This window comes from Vanellus vanellus, assembly GCF_965231255.1.
Source record: "Vanellus vanellus genome assembly, chromosome: 2".
Taxonomy (NCBI): domain Eukaryota; kingdom Metazoa; phylum Chordata; class Aves; order Charadriiformes; family Charadriidae; genus Vanellus; species Vanellus vanellus.
This window is the reverse complement of record NC_138906.1, coordinates 24,750,295-24,771,699: the sequence shown is the minus strand read 5'-3', so window position 1 is coordinate 24,771,699 and position 21,405 is coordinate 24,750,295. Positions and strand designations below refer to the sequence as shown.

Here is a 21,405-nt window from a genome sequence, read left to right as displayed (position 1 = left end):
TACTGAAAGCTGCCACTTTTAATTTCCTCCTTCTCAGTAGCAGGATGTAAGCTAGTAATAGCAGAGAGATAAAAAGATATAATAAAATGTTTATGCAAAAGTACATTAAAAGTGCCAGCCTGTAGGACCATTAGGTCAGGCAAATGCATTATATATGATGGCTGGTTATCTTGCCCTGGTACCCCACAGAGGATACTACATTCTACTGAACCCCAAAGGAATTGTCTTCATAATTCAAACAATGCTAAAACAGAATTTTAGCATTTCTCAATACCTATCAATTCAGCGCAGCAGCACAATGCTGCTGAAAAAAACATGTCCAGAGTAACTGCAAATTGTCAACTCTTCATCAGGGCACATGCAGTAACATTAATTTGCAGCCCAAATCTATGGGAAGTAATTCGACCAGTACACTCTGGAACCACAGTTCCCTTTCCAATGGCAGCATCCTGTAAGGTATAAACCATGCAGTCATTCCGTGCTCCACTACTACACTATGATCTTCTCCTTCTTGTGGAACTTTCAATTTATGAACTCTCATCGTACAGCAAAAACACCTATAATTAGCCTCTATGTGAAAGAATTCACCATTTGTTCTAGCCAATTTCACCCCATTTTTCTTTAGTCCATTAGTCAGAGATAGCCAGTTCTCCATCTGATCCTGTAATGTTTCCCAGTTTTGTCCTGCTAGCAAATTTCATTAATATACACTTCTTTTTTTTACCTAAGTCATTAATGAAAATATTTCATGAGAGCGGTCTGAAGAACAACCTTGCAGGAATCCCCTACTAACTGTGTCAGACTCAAAGACTCCCTGTCAGCTCTTCCTCGGCTAGTTTATTGCTATCACTATAAAGTAGATTATGGCCCAGATTTATTAATAATTCGCCATGAGGCAAGTAGAGCTCTGTTGAGACAGCAGGGTGGAGAAGCTCTGATGACATTACGGGAACCCTTACTCAAAATCTCTCAAACAAGACAGAGAGTGATTTTTCTGGTACTAACAGCTTCTATAGTCTCCGGACACAGTCGAAAAAGCCCTGCCAGAAATAGGCATATATAATTCCTGCATTATTTATGATTTGTTCCTTTTCAGTTTCTTTTCTCCCCCCAGGGACTCATCACCAGGTTGTGCAACCTCCAGGTCCATACACACACAGCTACCCGCCAGCCCCAGGCTCCAGCCTCCCAGGGCAGAGCCTCCCTGCGCTCTCCTCCCATCCCCTCCCACCAGCCGAACTAGTGCTCCAGTTTTCAGGAAGAAAATGCAATCCCTCACAGGAAAGCCTGTTTAGCATACCGGCTTTTCTGGCAAGTTGAAATGTCTTCCTCTTTGCTTATAAAATGGTGAGTTATCAAAAGCTGAAGAAAAATTAAGAGATTCTTCTACAGAGCTCAGACAGCAGATGCCCTTAAAACTGGAAGATGGTGGTCGAAGCACCTTGCTACAAGATTGGAAACATACCAGTCAATGACAAAAATGACCTGCTCACTGGCTGGGTGTTTATTTTGGCTGCACCACAAATTATTGTAGCTTTATGATCAGTTCATACCTGTGGTGATACAGCAAAATGTTGGAATGCTACTTAGGATAAGGTCTCAAACACAGACACTAAGATATGACAGGCACAGACGTTGCCCTCAGTCAAGGGACTGCACCTTAACAACGCCTCAAGCAGACCAGATTTGAAGGAGGGTGATTAACAGAAAAAGCAATACCCATGATGTCAAGGGCCCCCAGCCCTCTCTGGCCTTTCAAGATTTTAATATTTTTCTCCCTTCTATGTTATTTTCCTAAAAAAGAGCATTTAAAGAGCCCTTCATCGTGGTGCACACAAGCCAAGACTTTAATCACAGCAAGGCAATGAAGAACAATAATTTTCCTCTCTTGTGCACAGGCATTAAAATAATTGTAAGCTACAGCAATGGGCATTTTGTGCACGCTACGAGCCAAACAACACACGTAACAAAAGGAAATAATGACTATTTTTGCAAACTAAGGGCTCTGCTTTGCTGTGCAGCATTACAATGCATTTGCCCCACAACCCTCATTTCCCAAACTGCAATGACGGCACCTCTGCTAGAGCCTCCAGAGAGCACAAGCCCATGCTGGGGCACCCAGGCTCAAGAGGACGGCCTCGAATGGTTGGAAGGAAGGCACCGGCACTGCCCTGCCTGCGCTCACTGCCGCACCAGCAGTGGCTCAGCACCGCGAGGGCCAGCAATACGGCTCAGCACAGCTTGGGACACAAAGCCACAAGGCAATCTTAAGCCACAAGGCAAGTTTGGCCAAAGCTTCTCTGGCAACACTACAAGGGAGAAAAACAGTACCTAGCATTTAATATTACTCCATTTATGTGGCTCGACGCTATCATGATTATGAACATGCTCTGAAGTAGAAGCAAAAAGCAACGTTCTTTTATGCTGTGAGCACTCTTGCTGTAATTTTGTGCCCATACTGTGTTTACACCACCACACTTTAGAAGCTAGGATTGCCAATGAAATATAGTTCCTTCTAGTTATATTTAAATGTGCCATCAAAAAATAATGGCATTTATCTACCACAAATCCACCTGTGCAAGTTCTCTGACTGGGATTTGAACTATTTTCATTGCTTAATTTTTTTCAGAAAGCAGTTTTCTAAGAACTCATAGAATTGTCCAATGTTTTGGGGGAACACAGGCAGAAACATTTATTTCTACACTCTCTGAAGAGGAAAACGGAAACATTTTATATGAGAAAATGTCACTGAATAGATATCAGTTGTTCTTTCTGAGGGAGAAAAATCCAGCAATGTGAATTACTCAGCACTATAGCTGTTTTTTGCCTTTCATCTCACTGACAGCATCAGTGACAGAATGATAACCCAAAAAAGAGAGAGAGAGAGAGAGAGATAAAAGGACACAGAGATACACTGCAGCAACATTAAGTATACACAAGTTGAGTATTTATGTGCTGTGAGCATAGGATGAGCTGGACTGACACAATCAGGAAAAGGCAGTGTATGAAGGGTTTTTCTCTTTCTTATTAATCGATTATTCTCTTTGCTACCAGAGGGAATTTAGGCCAATACCACTGCTTTCCTAGCAGTTGGAGACATGTTCTAAAGTAAAGGGAGGGGGGATGAACACTGACATAATTAAAAGATCTACATCCTTTTGTTTTTCCTAAGCACTGCACATTGCTGCTGGTTTAATAAGTATGTCTTAGGTGCTGCCAAACTGTGCCAAATCAACAAGGACATCTCACAGAGAAGCCTCTCTTCTGCAGCTGCTAAATGCTGGCACCCTGCAAAAACATGTATAACGTGTTCCACCTTCACAATGGTCCAATGTATTAATGAATTATGCAGCAACCAAATATAATTCAACTTTCTCAGAAAAAGGTGTATTAAACTGAGGACTCTCCTGCCTATAAAAATCCCTTTGCTCCCTCAAAGTGGCATTTTTAATGATCTGAATGTTTTTCCCTTTCCCGGCCCACCTCTCCTCTCTGAAGCATCCTAAGCAATGGCAGATCCATATGTATTTTACAGCACAGGAAGTTTTACTGGGGGGAATGAAGAGGGGGAGGAGTGGCAAAAGTAGTTATCAACTCCACATCACATATGAGCCAAAGCAGGCATCTGCTTCCCGGACACATTCATGCCTATAACATTCCCAAACTGCTGAGTGTACATACAGCTGCCTTCCCCTAGAAATTCAAAGCTCCTGTCTTCTCCCGTATTACTGATGGAACAACAGCAGCATGGACAACTCTCACATTTGTGCAATATGCCTGTACTGAGAAATGCAAGGGTAATATACATATGTATTTTAACATACACCTCTCCTTATGTCACTAAGAAGGCCAAGAACAGAGGAGGCCCTTTTGCTGTATAAACAGGCTTGCTCAAAGCCTGCAGCTGGCAGTGGATGGCAGATGGACATTTTCTTTCTGCCGCTGTTTCTCCCACCGAAGCAGCAAGAGAGATGTTGCCAGGCCGCCTCTGTTTCTGCCTACAGCCAAAGACAAATCGCACAGAGGTGGGTGAAAAGCAGCACATTGAAGCAACTGATAGAAACCTGGCTCCCTTCTGAAATACCTCTTCTCCTGCTTCTGTTTAAGAACATACTGCGTAGCAGAGTGCATATTTTGGGATTTATTTATAAGTTGCACCCTTTTACTAGTTATTTTTAAATAAGTATCTAAGCAATCTACACAACCCTAAAATCTAGTATAATAATTATGTTTTGCCTGGTGCATATTGTAAGCACCAATTTAAAGGTGGGTTTACCAGTTACGGTAAACAGTTTCCACAGAAATTGAAGGTACTAAATCATCATCGTGAAAAATTCTTGTATTTGCAGTAAGATTTTCAAAACGTGATGTAGAACCAGCGTGCAGTTTCTCAACTGCAAAACAAGATAGTGCCGGGCTTTTCAGAAATTGTTTGACGGAAGAACAGGGCTCCCCAGGGCACTTACAGGTGCTCTGAAAAATACTGGCCAGTCAGAGGAAACCAGATTTATTTTTGAACAGCTATAGGGTACTGAAATTAGCCTCACTCAGTGGCTGGCATCAAAATGTACTTGGCAGCCTGCACTCTACCAAAAATCTTTTGATATCTGAACTTTTCTGAAAATGTGCCCGTGACTGTGGCCAAGGGGCTCTTCTGGACATTTTGTCACAGCAGCTGCCTCCCTCTCCTCCCATCCCAGACACTCAGATGCAGAAAAACAAGCAAAAAATATACATCCCCCTTCCTGGCATGCTTCCATGGGACTCCTGCCTGCCGAACTCCTGGAGCAGAGGGTGAGGAGGGGCCAGAAGAGCCCCCGCTGTGCCCCCCAGCCACCCCTGCACCCCTGCTCGCAGTGTAGAGAGGGAAACACACCACCAGAGCAGCAAGATCCCTCCTTTGCCATGCAGCCTCACGACCCTTTCACTCCCAACTCAGTTCATCTCCAGCAGCAAGGTCAACACAGCAGCGCTGGTCCTCTAATAAAGCAGATTTGAGAGTACTAAGTGAGGCAGTGATAGCCATCCCTGGAGGTATACCACAGCCCTGCACTGCAGCTAACTGAAGGGGAAATAATCTCTAGGACCGTGGAGACTGGGAGATGTTTTGCCCAGAAAACGTTTTATGATCCATCCTCTGAAAGGCCCCATCCTCCTGTCTCTTCCCCATGCAATTAAACACTACTTACATGAGAAGAGCCACTGATTTCAAACATTTCCTTGCTTAATTAAGGCTTACTCATCAGAAACAGATTTGTCCTCATTCAGTGATGGGACTTGGATAGATTAACTTAGCTAACTTGCATATATACCTTGACGCAGACAAATGGATTGTTATGTTCTTATTAATATCAGCTATTAACTTTATTTCTGCTTTGACTCATATTCTGAATCTGAGTCAAGACTTCTTGATTGCAGAGCACGGCTGACTGAAAATTAGTCTTTACAATTTAATGGAAGACGTATGTGTTTGCCTCAGTCTAATAATGTATGCAAACTATTATCAGAGAGTGAAAAGAAAGCAGGTTTCAAGTTTGCAAGTGCTAGAAAGGGATAAACCAAAGGCAATACGTATTTTCAGCTACCCAGTAGCTAAAGGACTCAGCTACTCAGAGGCTAAAGGATTGCTTTGTCTGTTTCCACTTCTACATTGCAGAGGTTAACGCATTTGTTTCAGGGTATTTAGGTGATCTCAGATTTAGTAAAAGTCTTTGGAGGATTTTTTTAATAAAATGTAAACTTTGAACAAAATTTGACCTGATAGGCAAACAAAGAGTTTCCATTATGCATGGCATCTATTACATTCACGCACATTTTATATAGTCTACAGCAACTTTATACCTGGTGTCTACAAAATATTGTCCTAACAAACAGAAGGTCCTCAAGAAAATTCTCCTATGTTGCATGCAATTAACAAAACTCTCCTGCAAAGGCAGTGAGACATTTAACAAAAGACAACTGCAACAAACAGGATCTTGTAGCCATCATGCCAACAAACAAAATTCAGAGAAAGAAACACAGTTTGAGACAGTGACTAGATATTTGGAAATATTATACAATAAAACTTGATATTCTTAAACTTACAAAGCTCATTAAAAGCAACAAACTTGGGGTTTAGTACAAGGAGGAAATGCTAGCTATGAAACCAGAAAGATTTTCTTCAATGGGCATCAAAAGTAAATCATATTTATTAGTAAAAAGAACTACCATGTATACATTTTGCATGGATACTATTTTGATATACACATTAATGTACTAAATTTGCCAATAAAGTTTATTTGTCATGTTTAAAAAGCTGAAAAGTTAGAAGACACAAAACATGCTTGCCTCAGAAGAGTAAGACAAATCACCTGAAAAATCAGGTATCTTTCCTTTCAAGAAATTGGCGAGTTTGTATTAATGTCAAAAGCAAAGCAAATTAAAAAAAGCAAAGCATAAAAAGGAAATTCTTACTTTAACTTCCACTGTCTTCCCACCTGGCTCGATATGCCTCTCAAGATATTCAGAAGACAGCAGGTCACTGCAAGAAGAAGAAAAAAAGAACCATAAGCCTCGCGCATGTGTTCTTGCACCCCCTCTCAGCAAGGACTGAGTAAACATTTACATTTGAAAAGGGCAAAACCTGCAGGATACTTTTCCTAAAATGTTCATAAAAATCACTGAAACAGCCACCTCCAATGGAGTTACATATTGCATGGGATACATTGATTTTTAATACCAGAAGGCAGGACAAGGAAAACTGAGGGGGGGTTTCTTCATAGCAGGTTCAAAACCAGCCACTGATAATGGATTTATTTCAAGAGATTTTTCTATTTGCTGATAAAAGCAAACAGTGAGGTAGTTAGGTGAACCTAAAAAAAAAAAAAAAAAAAAAAAAGGAAAAAAGCAGAAGGATAAGAAATTGGTCGGAATTACTCCTGCAGCAGGCTGTATCTGAGGGAAAATGGCAGCAGCCTCTGGCAGGCTCCTAAGGACACAACAGCACTATATAATGAAATGATCTTGTAATACCAGTATGGTGAGCTCAGGATCAATGTAACTGGGTAGGCAAAGCCATCAGCCACAGGAGCTGCACCACAGCATCGGCTGACGGCCAGTCCCGCTGTAGGTGCTGAGGCAAGCGGTGGGTGCCATGCTGCCATCAGGCCCCAGGGCAGGCCTCCATCAGGCCCATCCCTCACCCTCGCTCTACCCGCAGCCCAGCAGCTCGAGCAACGTCAGAGGGAAATGCTCTGGGCAACGGCAAACTCAGCTTTAAAAGTACACAAGGCTTTGGAACAAGCACTGAAGAGAAAAAACAAGCAGACCTCAGGCAAACTTATCTAAGTTAAATCCACGCTGTATTTACCCACACTCTTCATGCCACGCCTCTCCCTTGTCAGTTATTTTTCTAGGCAAGCAAATCATCCACATCAGAAATTTCACTAAACATTTTCAAAGACTGCAAAATTTTACTGAGATTAAAACTCTATAAAGATTTGGTATCGTCCTGCCTAAGAGGCGAATAAACTGCAAAAGATAAAGAATTGGTAAAGAAAACATGATAACAGGCACACAGACTGATGGGACTGGAGGCAACGAGCACAGACTTTCTCAGCAGAAGAGGCAAAATTGAATATTCCGCCTTCAAACAGCAAAACACCCAGGCGAGAGAAGAACTGACCTGCTGCACGAGGGCAAGGACAGCAGAGCGGCACCCAGGGCAGCAGCCGCTCACCTTTCCAGAGCTTCGCCCTGGCTAACCAGGCAGCATGGCCATGGACTTTCTTGCTCACGTAGGCACTGGTGACTGCCCAGAGCGAGCCCCGAGCAGGACAAGGTCGGTAGTATGGGTCCTTCCATATCAGCCCTACAAACTGCCAGCTTGGTATTTGTATTAATAACCCAGGCACAGAAAACAGGAGCGCTCCAATGAAATATGCTGATAACGCTAAGTTGGAAAGTATGGGGAAGAAAGAATATAATTGAAAAAACTCCCACAGGCAAGAGCTGGATGATCTTCAGGAGGGGATATTAGAAATAGGATCAAATTCAATTGTACAAACAGCAAACATGCACTTAAGGGCTGTAGGGAATTTGTATCACGTTGTTTTGGAGGGCCTGGTTTATAAGGAAGAGAGACATGACTGCACTTGTTTCTGGCAAAATGATTTGCCAGATCAATAGGGTGTCTTCCTGAAAAACACAACTGCCATCCCAGAATACATTAAAGAAGATATATTTCCAGGCAAACTGAGGTAAGATTGATACCACTGTCCAAAGAAGACCTCTTTTCAAATAGTGCAAACAGGTACTGGACAGCTTCGCTTCAAAAGTTCAATTACTCGGAAACACAGAGAGACTCCTGAGATAACCAGGGAATGGAAAGCTGCTGAAGTCTAGCAAAAAAATTGAGTTGTGAGAGGATCTGAATGCAACATGTAAAGGTAGCTAATTAGGCTACAGAAGATGCTGGCAGAACCTCAAATGTAGATGGACTGTCAATAAGTCAATGGAAACTGGATGTTAAAAAAAAGACTTTGCATCTAAGGGCAAGCAACAGAGGCAACAAAAAGAGGGATGCTAATAGATTTCTGAATGGGAGCATCCATGCGACAACTGTCCATGGAGGTGGTGTCCCCTCAGTCACTGTGAGTTCACAGCTAGTTGCTGCTGAAAGCAGGAGGTCTCAGTGTCCCCTCAGCAGTAACCATTGAACCTACTCTGTGTCAGCACGAGCACTCGTCAAAATACTGTCAGTGTCGGAACTAACAGCCATCAAAATAGTCTTGGTGTCAGTACTGACACTCATCAAAGTACACTTGGGAGGGTTCAACAAACCCATGTTTTTGCTGCATTTGGTAATTCCAAGTCCCTTACAAAGAGGTACAATGAACCCCAGAGCTGATGCAAGGGAGGGAAAATACATGAGCAGCTGTAAATAGGGAAGGAAGAAAGGGCAAGCAACTCCTTCAGCCACTGCAGAAGCAGCATGACCAGCTGCCCTCTAGGACCCCCTTAATTCTGGCCAGGCCCATACGCTTATATTGATGCTTTACAGAGCAGCGTGCAAGCGACTCTTCAGGAGCACCTAAAAGAGATGTTGTTGTTTGAGTTACTGATTACAATCCTCCAATTCCTCTTAGAATTGAGTATTAAATATTTAGGATACTCATCCACCTGGGGGAAGCTCAAAGACTTCTATAAGTCTGTACGTCTTTTCCAGATTTATAAATTTAGACAGGTGCTCTCTTAAAATGTATTTAGTGTAGTTTGTTGAAGTTAGATGTATACTTTCTCAGCATTCACTACACTTTTTTTTCCAGCAAAATTCTATGCTTCCATGGGTTCACTAAATCCACTTCCGTAGCTTAGGGCTCTACTTTTACTCTCAGCTATTTCTGGGGGACTCAGTTAAACTAAGATTGTCCTCCTCCTTTGATGGCCACAAAGGGGTTTGTACCAAGGAAGATGCAAGAGATTGTAAAATGTAAAATACGAAAGTATACAGTACAAAAGACAGAGATCAAACAGAATGACTTAACTTGGAGGGAGTTAACAGTTGTATTTGAAGGGATGACAAGGAGAAGCACAGGATCTTCTCATGTGGGTCTGACAAAATTATTGCTTTTTAAAAGATACTGCTGTTAATGTTTTTATGTTCTGGAAGATTGTATGTTATGTTCTCAAAGATCTGGAAATTGTGTCTGGCATGAGAAAACAAAGAGATTGATCATTCTCTGCCTTGTACAATGCAAGAACTAGGAGGTAACAAAAGGGGCCAGAGAGCTCAAAACTAATATAAAGAGAACTTTTCTCACACAGCCCTTAGTTACAACATGGAACCTCTTGCCACAGGAAAGCATGGATGCTGGAGGTTCATGTTGGTTCAAGCTGGGAATGGACAAGTTAATGGACATAACTGAGGGCTGCCAAATGCACAGAAATTGTACCTGACTCAGAAAGTCTTGGGAGTCCTGGAAAAGGACTTTGAGGAAGCCTCATACACACTTGTTCTGCTCTTCTGCTCCTCCTTCAGCATCTGCCTTGGGCCACTGGGACAGGACAGTTGGCCAAGTGCCCCTCTGACCTGACCTGGGCTGCTCTGCCTGTACTCTGGCAGAACCCTGTTTCTCCTGGGGGTTACGTAGGGTTCCTCAGCACCCAACTCCAGGGTTGCTGGTAGTCAGTCAGCTGCTCTTCTCCCACCTGCCACCCCTTTGATGGACATACCCAGGTAGTTCAAGTTGTGTTTATTTTACAAAGTAGGCCAAGAGAATAATTCCTGAACAGGTCCATCCGTTTCGTCCTCCTGCTCGGTCCCTACTTTCAGGATGAAAGGGCTGGAAACGGCTGGGGAGCCACAGCATTCCCCTGCTTCTCAAGGTGTATTGCAGGTGCCTTGGTTCCCAAAATGAGCCTGGCTGGAAGGGAAACGCCATGGGGTCACCAGCCCGCACAGCTCCTGGGGACCGAGCCCAGAGCTTACAAATAGATGACAGGTCTGAAATTTAAAGACATTTTTAAAGCCTACCCTGAGTAACATTACAGGCAGCATATGTCCGGGAAATTTTTATCAGTAGAAAAACCCACAAATTATGCCATGTTTTGCTTTATTATTATTATTATTATTATTATTATGACTCATTGCACAGAAGATATCATAAAAAACACAGCACTCTTACAGATCCAATAATGCAATCAGTGCTATTACAAACTAAGCTGCAACCTAATAATTATACACAGTCTTAGAGACTTATGCCAAAATATATGCTTCTCTCATGAAATCACCTCATAGGTGGAGTGATGTTTTGTCTTCAGTAACAGTAAGGTACATAACTGTGTAATTTCAATAAAAAAAAACATTACTTTAAAACAAACAAAAAAGCTATAGTGAAACACTTATGAAACAACGAAAATTATTTTAGCAACATAAGACATTGAGTATTCAGGATTAAAATAATACACATTTCGACAAAAATCATGCAACCCTTTCCTATGACAGAGATGAAATAGGAATAACTTAGCGTGCCTGCCAATCTATCCTAAAAGACGTCTTTGCCAGTTTAAGTAGCAGGTTTGGTATTAATTATAAAGAAAATCTGAATGTGAAAAGGCAACAGATTGTGAATAAAATCTTAGAAATACTAGGGATGCAGAAAATTACAGTAAAAAACCATCTACACTATAAAAGACAACATTGCAGAATGAGATTTTCAGAAACATTCACTGAGGCATTGGTACAAATTCTTTGAAAAGGTGTGGCAAAGACCTGCAAATGTTAAGACCTAAAAAATAAAACATTCCACAGAAAGCAGCAGATGTGATCTGTGGCTTTTACAAGGAAAAAACACTTATGCTAATAATAGCAATTCTGTTTTGAGAGGTCTGTTATTTTTAAAATGTACACAAATCAAGTAGCGTAGTTTTGTTTACAGCAGCATCATTTTTTGGAGCATTATCTAAAGTCACAACCATATGACTCCATCCCATATAGACCCAATAGCATAAAGGCTAGAACAAAACATGAGCAAGCCCTTCTCTGCTGTTCCAGCTCTCTCAAATAGTACACAGCAGGAGCCAGCTGGGGCAATTTTCTTACAGAAGAGGGCCCTAACTAAGGAAAGCAACCTTATCCATGATGATGCATGTAAATGTGCTTAAATTCTACCTTGAATTAACTGTAGCATTTGCATATGAGGATTACCAAACCGAAACCAGGATTGGGAATCCAGGAAAACAGATCAGCTTTGGAAATAGACAGGCTGCCCAGCAGAAAGAGGATGCTTCAGGAAACAAAAAGAGGGACAAAAAATGAGGTGGCAAGAGAAAAAAAGGACAAAACAAGTCAAGTCTTGAAAGAAACAGAAAGAAAAAACAGGAGATTAAAAAGCACTTTGACTTGAAAGAAGAAGAAAGAGGCCATAAAAGACTTGGAAAAGGGAACAGGTTTGTATTTGAATATGAAACTGATAACAAACTGGGAATTATCCCTGGAAATGAAACAGAAGCTTTCATTTTCAGGAAGAGAGGGAAAATGCCAACCACCAGCTTTTAAACAAAAATTAACTCTCCAGATTTAAGAGACCGTAAAGATGTAATGCCTAAAAGTTATGGAAGAAAAACAGCAGAAACTATAGGGAACTCTTTAGAGGCCATAGGAAGAATTACAAACTTAAGAAAGGTAGAAATCATAGTACTAAAATGCATCTTTGTTGGCATATCAGGGTTATAAATGAGAGAAGTGACTCTGCTTCATGATATCCAATATCGTTGCTGTGTCTCCTTGGACACTGTGGGAATTCTTTATCGTTTCTTCTGTATCCGCAACTCTCCATTATGTATACGTGAAATTTCAGATTAAATATGGTGCCAGACAAGGACATCAAATGAGAGATCTGAGCTGAGATGCATTACTGAAAAGGAAGACAGAGTTTTAGCTGAAATCAGCAGAAAGGCCTGGATGGGTCGAATGTCTGTAGGAAATTGTCAACAGACATATGGAGACATTCAAGAGAAAACAACAGGTTCAGGGAAATGATGGAGGCTGATAAGAGAAAGATGCTGTATCAACTTCACAATTAATGCTAACCCATCTTGGAGGCATACGATGTGAGAAAGGAGCCTCCTGCAATATCACACTTGAGAGGGCTGTGGTAAAAGGAATGGGCACTGTTTGGATGCCAAGCATCAAGTGAAAGATTTTCCCCCAGTGATGTACATCCTCTACCAAGTAACCTGGAAAAGTCTAAATTGTAACTCAATTATATATGGGAAAGTTATCCCCCTCAGAAGAAGAGAAAAGGGAGGGAACCAGATTCATATAGGAGATTATTGTAGAAGATGATAAACTACCAGCATGTCCAGAATGTTGCTTTGAGAAAAGTACTGAAAGACTCCTTTCACTAACAGGACTAAGAGCAATGGAAGGAGTGACTAGGGGAGGTGATTTTTTTTAACAGCCCATATTGTACACCAGGGAAGAGAAGGCAGGTTGATGATTATCATGAAACAAGGACCAAGAAAGTAGAAAACTAGATGAGAGGGAACCGAAGGGATGTTTCTATCTGCCACTCTGTAAGAGTACAAGGGACAACTAGCATTACCTTGCATTACACTATGGTCCTAAAACATTTTCAGTATCAGCCATGAGCTAACTAAAAAATACAAGATAAACTCAAAAAAGCCACTTAGCTGGCAGATTTTTGTATCTGACTAGCTAGGACATTTTAATTCTCCTTTGTCCTCGTGCCTACCCAAACACCTTCTCTCTGCTCATTCGTGACCCTGTCCTTGCACTTCAGGGGGGATTAGCTATCTCCAAACTCCATGAATCTATCTGCTTTAATAGCCACAGCTTTAAAACTTTCATCCCCTCCTTCCCCTCAAACGAATTGCTGAATTTCTTTCTATGTGGATAGTTAATTCAATGACAGTATCTGTTAAGTTAGCCAAATGGACTAATCAATCAGAATTAGGTAGCTTCTCTTAGATACAGCAGCAGTTTCCACAGTGCCTACTTAGAGGAAGGAAAAATCAACAGAAAAACAGAGCCGGTTCTTGCCTGCTTCTCCTTTTTTTTTTTAATATTCTTACTGTGCTTTTCTGTTCTTGCTGCTTCTAATATGAAAGGAAGAAAGGAGAAAGTAATTTCTTACTGTTTCTACTCCTACTGACTACTTATGACTTTCTCCGAAAAGAAATTAGGAACTTAGGTTTAGTCCTTAAGGGATTATACACAAATGCTGAGTCGTACCTAATCTCTGTCCTTTCCTGGAGCTCAATTTCACATTTGAGTAACAGACAATCATACACAACTTGAATCTCTGATGAAGTTTCTTCCAAATACTAACATTCACTCATTTTTTTTTCCTCTCCAGGACTTCCCTCTTAGATCCCTAATGCCATCTGACTTGAAAATTCACTTAGTCCCTTTATCCCTTAAATTGCCGGTGGGACACAATAAGTAACTGCCCTGCACCCTGCTGCAGACACCAAACTGCAGAGCAACTCTGCAGCCCTGCACAGGGCCTCCACCGTGAGCATCAGAGATGAAATCTTACAGCTCTGGTTTACAAACAGCATGTGTTTGGTTTCCTGGATTGGCTTCATTTCTTGATGGGAAAAGGTTGAAGCAGGTTGAAGACATTCTTGCTTAGTTTCACTAAATTTCTATTACACATGTAGTTCCTAGAACAGTTTAGGTTGGAAGGGACCTTAACGATCATCGAGTTCCAACCCCCCTGCCACAGGCAGGGACACCTCCCACTAGACCAGGTTACTCAAAGCCCCATCCAGCCTGGCCTTGAACACCTCCAGGGATGGGACATCCACAACTTCTCTGGGCAACCTGTTCCAGTGCCTCACCACCCTCAGAGTGAAAAATTTCTCCCTAATATTTAATCTAAACCTGCCCTCTTCCATTTAAAGCCATTACTCCTCATGCTATCACTACAGGCCGTTGTAAAAAGTCCCTCCCCAGCTTTCCTGTAGGCCCCCTTTAGCATAAAAAAGAGAGGGGACACAACAAAAGCTGCAAGGAAAACCTGTAAAACACCAGTGATGGTTTCAATGCTCAGGCTGGTGTGGCCATATCCTGACGCTGGACATGCCTTGTGCACATGAGCCTCACCTGAAGAACTTCCAGCTCTCACGGCCAGCAGGTGTTTTGTCCTGCCACTACCCACCTACAGTTACTATGCCATGGCCTCTCTGGCCCATCCTTTTCAACCTTTGCAATTCAGTTTGATCTCCTCTATTTAAATGACCATATGGACAACTTTGTAAGACATTACTGTAAATGTGGCACATACTGATAAACAGATAATGACTGTATTTTCCAGGGGAAAAAACTAAGAGTTTATATTGAAGTTCTGCAGCTAGAGAGAGAGACACTTACAAACTAATAATTTACTGACTCCTATCACCACGTGTTTCTTTCCACTGTTTTAATGAAATCTGATTATAGCTCCCTATCCCAACAAAGACTAAGACAAACGTAAAGCAGCTCTGAAATCACAATTTCAGATTGTATTTTTCTTGCAACTTAAATATAATTGTTAATATTTCTTGCATCAATATTAAAATTGCTTAATACAAATACTGAAATTGGTAAAAAACATCTGATATGATATATATTGATTTTTTTTAAAAAAAAAAAGAGGCATTTTAAAACATTTTGTGGTGCAAGCGCTGCAAAGGGCACAAATTCAATACAGCAGTTAAGTAATTAATCCTGCTGGTGATGGAGGGAAGGTGATTACAGTCTCCTCTTTCAGACAACAGGGAGATTTAATCTACTGCCCTAACAAGGAAGCTGCACCTCCCCACACAGAGATTCTTCCCAGTATCCAAGAGGAGCACTGCTACTCTAGATACTGTAATGATAACCTACAGACTTTAACAAGCATAAAGAGTAGACAGCAGTTGTTTGCAAGATTCTTGTCAGGCAGAAAGATGAAATAAGATTTTTCTAGCTCTAAACTTCTGTTTTCACAGCCAGAGTTGAAAGCAGTCTGGGCAAGGTTCACTTACTCTGCTCCTTACCTAGTTTTCCTTACAGTACTGATGGCAACGCAAGCGTCAATAAAACCTCATTCTGCTTTTGTTGTTGAATAATTTACACCAGTATATCTTCAGGAAATTACTTTTTTTTTTCCTACAGAAATTTCAGAAGGAGTCCTCTTAAAATGAGCAGATATTTTTAGAACATGTTCATACCACTACTACAAAGCAGTTTCCTCAAAACCGTTCTGATTGCATACTTGTTACTTTAAAGTCAGGATAAACATAGTTAATTTTACTATTTGAAAAGATGGTAAATTAATAATAAAGGGAAGAGGCAAGCACAGGAGAGGCACAGGCTACACATTTTCCCGCACAAATCTACTAGTGTGGTCTAATCCTAGTTTTTAATATACCTCTTCATACAGTCAAGCTGCTTTATAGTATACAGAAAATCACTTCCCAAGTAAACTCATTTGCAATTTCAAGCACTTTTCAACCCAACACCTTGTTCATATTTGTGTACTGTTCACAAACACTATATTAGAAGAGAAAACCTGCAAAATTAAATGCTTAAGTGTTATAAAATATCATCTACCTCAAAGTGGCCCCAACATGACTTTATGCTACTAAATACAAGCACATACGTTTTGCACAGGACACCTGTATCATCTAGTGAATAGGTGTTACTAAATATTTTTATTTGGCAGCTTCCTTCAAGATTTGGCCTCAAATTTTAGTTATGTATTCATTTTGCCCTGGAGCAAATACACAAATTATTCCTGTACTCATGGGCATTTCCACGATACTCTCTCAAAGTATCTGCAGAACACAAATACTGAGTCCTCTATAGACTGACCCTCGGGAGACTAGGTGTTAGCATTTTCCTCAATACTAGAAAGCATATGTTTGTTTTGGGTGCCCAGTTTGAAACTTCACAGGGACCTATATTGTAGAACTACAGCATCTTTTTCATCACGTCTCATTTCAGATGTGTCCTGCCCTATGCTGCAGTTAGGACAACTCAGGAGCTCTTGGAGATCTTCAGAGCTGATCCCAAGTGTCCTGCTCACAGGGTGCCCAAAGAACAACAAACAGTCACTAGGAGCAAATGGTGAGGGCACCACTTTGGGGGATGCTTGTCCAGAGCTACGCAGGAAATCCCTGTCAAAGGGACCTGGCATTGTCACTTGCTTTCATATACGCACTTCCCAACCCAGTAATGGGTAAACTGGGACTGTCCAGCAAACTGCCCCATTTCCAGCACAGCCTTGCTTCACTCCCAGACTACCTTACTTTGGCAACAAATAGCATCTGATTACACAAATAAAATTAAAAAAAAACTCAAGCTGCATAAAATAGGAATACAAAGAAGACAAATTATGCTCTGCCCCAGCTCCTGCCCATTTCATCATCTTCCACACTCCCCATTGCTGTACCCACCTCCTCTGTCCTCGGGACCCCTTCCCCTGGCCACATTCCTCCTACTCCTCTATTCCACAGCCCATCAAGTCTTCTTACCAACTAGCATTTGCACGCCACTGCTTCCTGCTTCTGTGCGATGCCAAGAAAGACCAGCAAAGGAGTCAGTATCTCTTCAAGGTTACATTTACAGTTTGACACTAACACTGAACACATCCATCCTAAAATGTGCATCATTAACAACAGCAAAGCTTTCCCCTGCTCTGCTGTCATTTCTTTTATAAGCACTTAGGATGTTCACCCCCTTACGCTCATGGTTACCTGCTGTTAGAACTTGCATTTTATTCTGAAATTTGAAATGTTGCTTATGCCCCAAGAATTCTTTAAGTAGTAATCACCAAAAAGAATTATTTCTTCTAAACAGTGTGCAATTTTATATAACTAATATATTGATTATATTTTATATAAATAAAGAGCATATATGGGTTGAAAAATGACAGAAGTTTGGTTTTATTGTTAATCTAATGAATGCATCAACTGTTCAAGTACCTGAAATATTTCAGAAATGAGATCAGAAAAAATGGTTACCACTACTTTTATTTTTGTTCACAAAACGTGAACTTTATAAAAAGGTATATACAAAAGTAGCTTTAATTCAAAAGATAGTAAACCTTAAATCTAGGAACTAACTAGTTTCTAGAAACTATTCTGATGGAGACAATCATCTGCTAGAATTTCAGGAAGATAGAAATGGGCTTGAAACTACAAGGACATTGAAAAAAGCCTGGTACTGGTAGAGGAGTTAAGTAAAAATGAGACATGATGTGAAAAATATCTACAACGGCAGGCAAATTAAAGAGCACGAAACTAAAATCACAGCTACCTGCTGTAGCACTGTAATCTCTCTCTTCTGATAAAGAAGGTCCATTTTAATAGCACAGAACATTGTGGGGATCAAAGTCAAAGGTCTCATGCTGCATTTGTGGGTGAGCCAGGGTTTTAGTCTGAAACTATGCAAACAAATCCAAGTGCACAGTTAAGGGAGACAAGGAAAGAAGTCTCCTCAAGATGCAGTCTGCATTACTGGGAAAATATCACAGAATATCCACACATGACAAATGGCACAAAGCTTTGTGAAATAAAATTCATGGCTTGTCTTAAAAATGAATGAATAGTGGGAAGACAAGTGTCCCTTAACAACCGAATCCTCGGGAGCCAGATTCTGAGACAACACTAATTACTTAAGCCACAGTCCAAGGAATTATCACAGCTCCCCAAACTTACAATCATCAATCTTCATTTAGCATACACAACTGCAAGAGAACAGCTAGCTGGAGAGACAAAAAAATCCATTTCCTAACGCTGTTCCAAGTCAGATTTGTCTGGCTTGCCAGACGGCTCTGGCATTGCTTACGACCCAGCAGGTTACTTTGCCTCCCTGTGTGTTACCTACCAGTAAATCATCCTCTCTACACTCAAAAGGCTCTTCAGTTTGGAGAAGAGAGGATGGAGTGAGGGTGGGGGAATATGATAGAGGTTTACGATATCATGTGGGCCATAGACAGAATTAATGCAAAGCTGTTATTCACCTAATTCCACATTAGTAAAATAAGGAAGTACTCGAAGAAATTAAAAGAGCAATTTAAAACAGATCAAAGAAAGCACTATGTCACACAACAAGTTGCGAATCTCTGCAACCTCTTGCCACAGAAGGCTGTACAGGCAGACAGTATCAGAACATATCCCAGAATGGGATTAAAGTCATGGACAACGGGTTCATAAATGGATACTAAAAGGTATATGCAGGGATGTGCTTTCTGGCATCTTTAATCAAACAGCCATGGATGTTGGGAGAGTGAGTGGAATGGCCCCTGAAAGTGGCCCAGCCCATGTGCTCTTTCACAGCATCTCCTGTTGCCAATGCCATGAAAGATGCACCATTGGTATGATGCAGTTTCATTTCTTTTGTGTTTAATAGCTGTCACTGCTCCTTAAAGTAAAATGAATACAGTAATCTGATATTTTAAAATTACCTTTCTGCCCAAAGTAATTTCTTGAAACTCTGAGAGAAAATACATTTGTGCTTACAGGATGCAAACTATTTTCCACATACCAGCACAGGATTGCTTTTAAATACGTGGTTCATATCCACATCATGCAACCCAGAATAGCTGTACAGAGCAACAGCAGTCAGCAGCACCCTGCTAGCTGCATCCATTGCAGAGACTGCTCAACATCTGTAACTGGAGATCCATCTCTGAAAATGCAGCTTTGACAGTTCTCCATCTGCTGCTGCATGGATAAGACATGCTTCAACTCATACTGACAAGCCCACAGCAAAATACCTGCAGGGTCAAATATTTCTCCCTTTTCTTACCATAGGTATCACATCCCTCCTGCCCTAACACTAGCTTTGCTCCTCTATAAACAAAACTCCCCATCTTCACACTCCTTCTCAAAGACAACCAAACTCTGCATTAAGGCCAGTTACACTAGTAGGTGACATAACCATGACTGCTTCTTTAGTAGTTAAAAAGACAACAGGATGAAATCCCTAGCATTACTAATGGTGTTCATACATCCACCTAACTTGGTGCATTGATTGGTAAAAAAAGTTGTAAACAAAATCTTGAGCTTTGTAGCTGGTTCACTCGTATAGCATTGGTAGAAGTTCTCATTTGACTGATGCTCTGCTGCTACCATCCATTTCTTATGTACATATATATATATCCTATATATATACACAGAGAAAGAGAGATCCCCTACATGCTATATATCCCTATACATTTATATAGGATATATTTTACATCCTTGGGAGGTGTCTGTCAGCAATACACTATACATTACACATCCAACTTGCTTATTTGACTTCTCTTGCTCCTTCACCACACATTTCTCCAACCCTTTATTCTCATCTTTCATGTCCATCCCCTCTTAAATCAGGATCAATCCATTGTCTTGTTTGCAGAATTGTCTGGAGAATTCTAGCTCAAAACTCTTATGATTAGAAAATTGCAGACTACATGCTCTCTCTTGACTCAAAACACAAACCAAATTGCTTTATCCTGTGTGCCTACTAATGGCTCTAATGTGCTAACAGACATTTTCAGAATTTGACATTTGAGCCATGCTCAAAACTAAACCACCTGCAATTTCTCATGCTGCCACCTAAGCAATGGCCTAAATTTCAGAAGATACGTATCCCAGGATGGAAAAACTGGCAGGGTCAAAGCAGACCCAAGTATATTGCATTCTTCCCAGAGAGTCTTAAATCTGAATCACCATCTCCTTACATCCCCAGAATGCTTGCCACGACAATTTCTCTGAAGTGGGCTTATGGTGCCAGCAAAGACTCAAAACTTTATTTTTGTCATAATGCAAATCCTTATGACTATTTTGTCTTTTCCTATAACCTCTCATCTTTCAGTCATGATATGCCTATAGATAGGAAAATCATATGCCCATTTCTAAACTGAGAATAGATTTCTAAGAAGTATCTTATTTATTATTATCTATTAATCTTATCTATTTTTATCCTGAAGTATTCTCTTCAAGATCAAAAGGGATCTTCATACTTGAGCACGCCAACTCCAGTTATCACTTTTCACAGGATGAACCTCTTCAATCAGAGGTTACTCACCTGTTCCTGTTTTTTTTTCCACGATTGTCATATTTTCTGTAGGTCCGGCTGAGCACCTGCCATCTCAGCTCTGTAGGACTCAAAGAACGGTATGCTTTGCCATTTGGCAACTATCTGGCATTGAACAGTTACATTTTGAACATGGTGCAGCAAAGCACTACAGTGATGGTGCAAAGCACATCTTGCAGGTGGGGTTAAAAAATGCGAGTATGAAAGCAACTCTAGCAGATACAGAAGTGGGCAGGAGCACATTCTCCTGTTCTGGCACATGCCTCCTCCAAAGGACTCCAAGTCAACATCTCTCCGAACAGCTGAATATAACTGAGATGAAAAGGTAAGTCTGCTTAGAGTGAATTATCACAAAGCAACTGCATAGCCAGATGCTTATTCATAAAAAAAAAAAAAAAGAACGTCTAATGGTGCAGAACAGCTGCAGATCCTTTTAAATGCTATATAGCAGTGTGGTAGAAAGCCTTGAAAGAACAAGAGAACTGCCCTAACGAGCACACAGTAGAACGTATTCCCTCTCAGAGCTTTTGACTCAGTTACTCTGAAAGGCTCCTGCCACACAGCACTTGACCACAAGGCCTCCAATAGCCAAAAGTGCCACTGATGTGAGGCAAAGGAACAGGGAATAGAGAGCTCAGCACCACTTCTGAGTGCCACCATCCCTCTTGCACTCCTGTCCTTTTGCCCACCCAAGGGGCCACCCGCACATCCAGAACCAAGATGCGAAACACAGCCAGTGAACGGGGTCTGCAGCTGGGAGCACATCCAGCATCTGTAAAGCCATCCCATCAGCCATGGACAGAGTCACATGTACATGGCTCTAGCTGTGATCTGCATCTAAGCCTGGAGCT

General features: G+C 41.1%; 1 protein-coding gene across 1 annotated transcript in view; it reads right to left on the bottom strand.

Annotated features, from left to right (window-relative positions):
- ADAM22 (ADAM metallopeptidase domain 22) overlaps window positions 1-21,405 on the bottom strand; it is a gene marked incomplete at both ends in the record, with an annotated part of 136,513 nt that overhangs the window by 65,367 nt on the left and 49,741 nt on the right. The window contains one exon of the mRNA XM_082479785.1: window positions 6,454-6,520. Coding sequence (XP_082335911.1) covers window positions 6,454-6,520 — 67 coding nt within the window. The remainder of the gene's footprint in view (window positions 1-6,453; window positions 6,521-21,405) is intronic.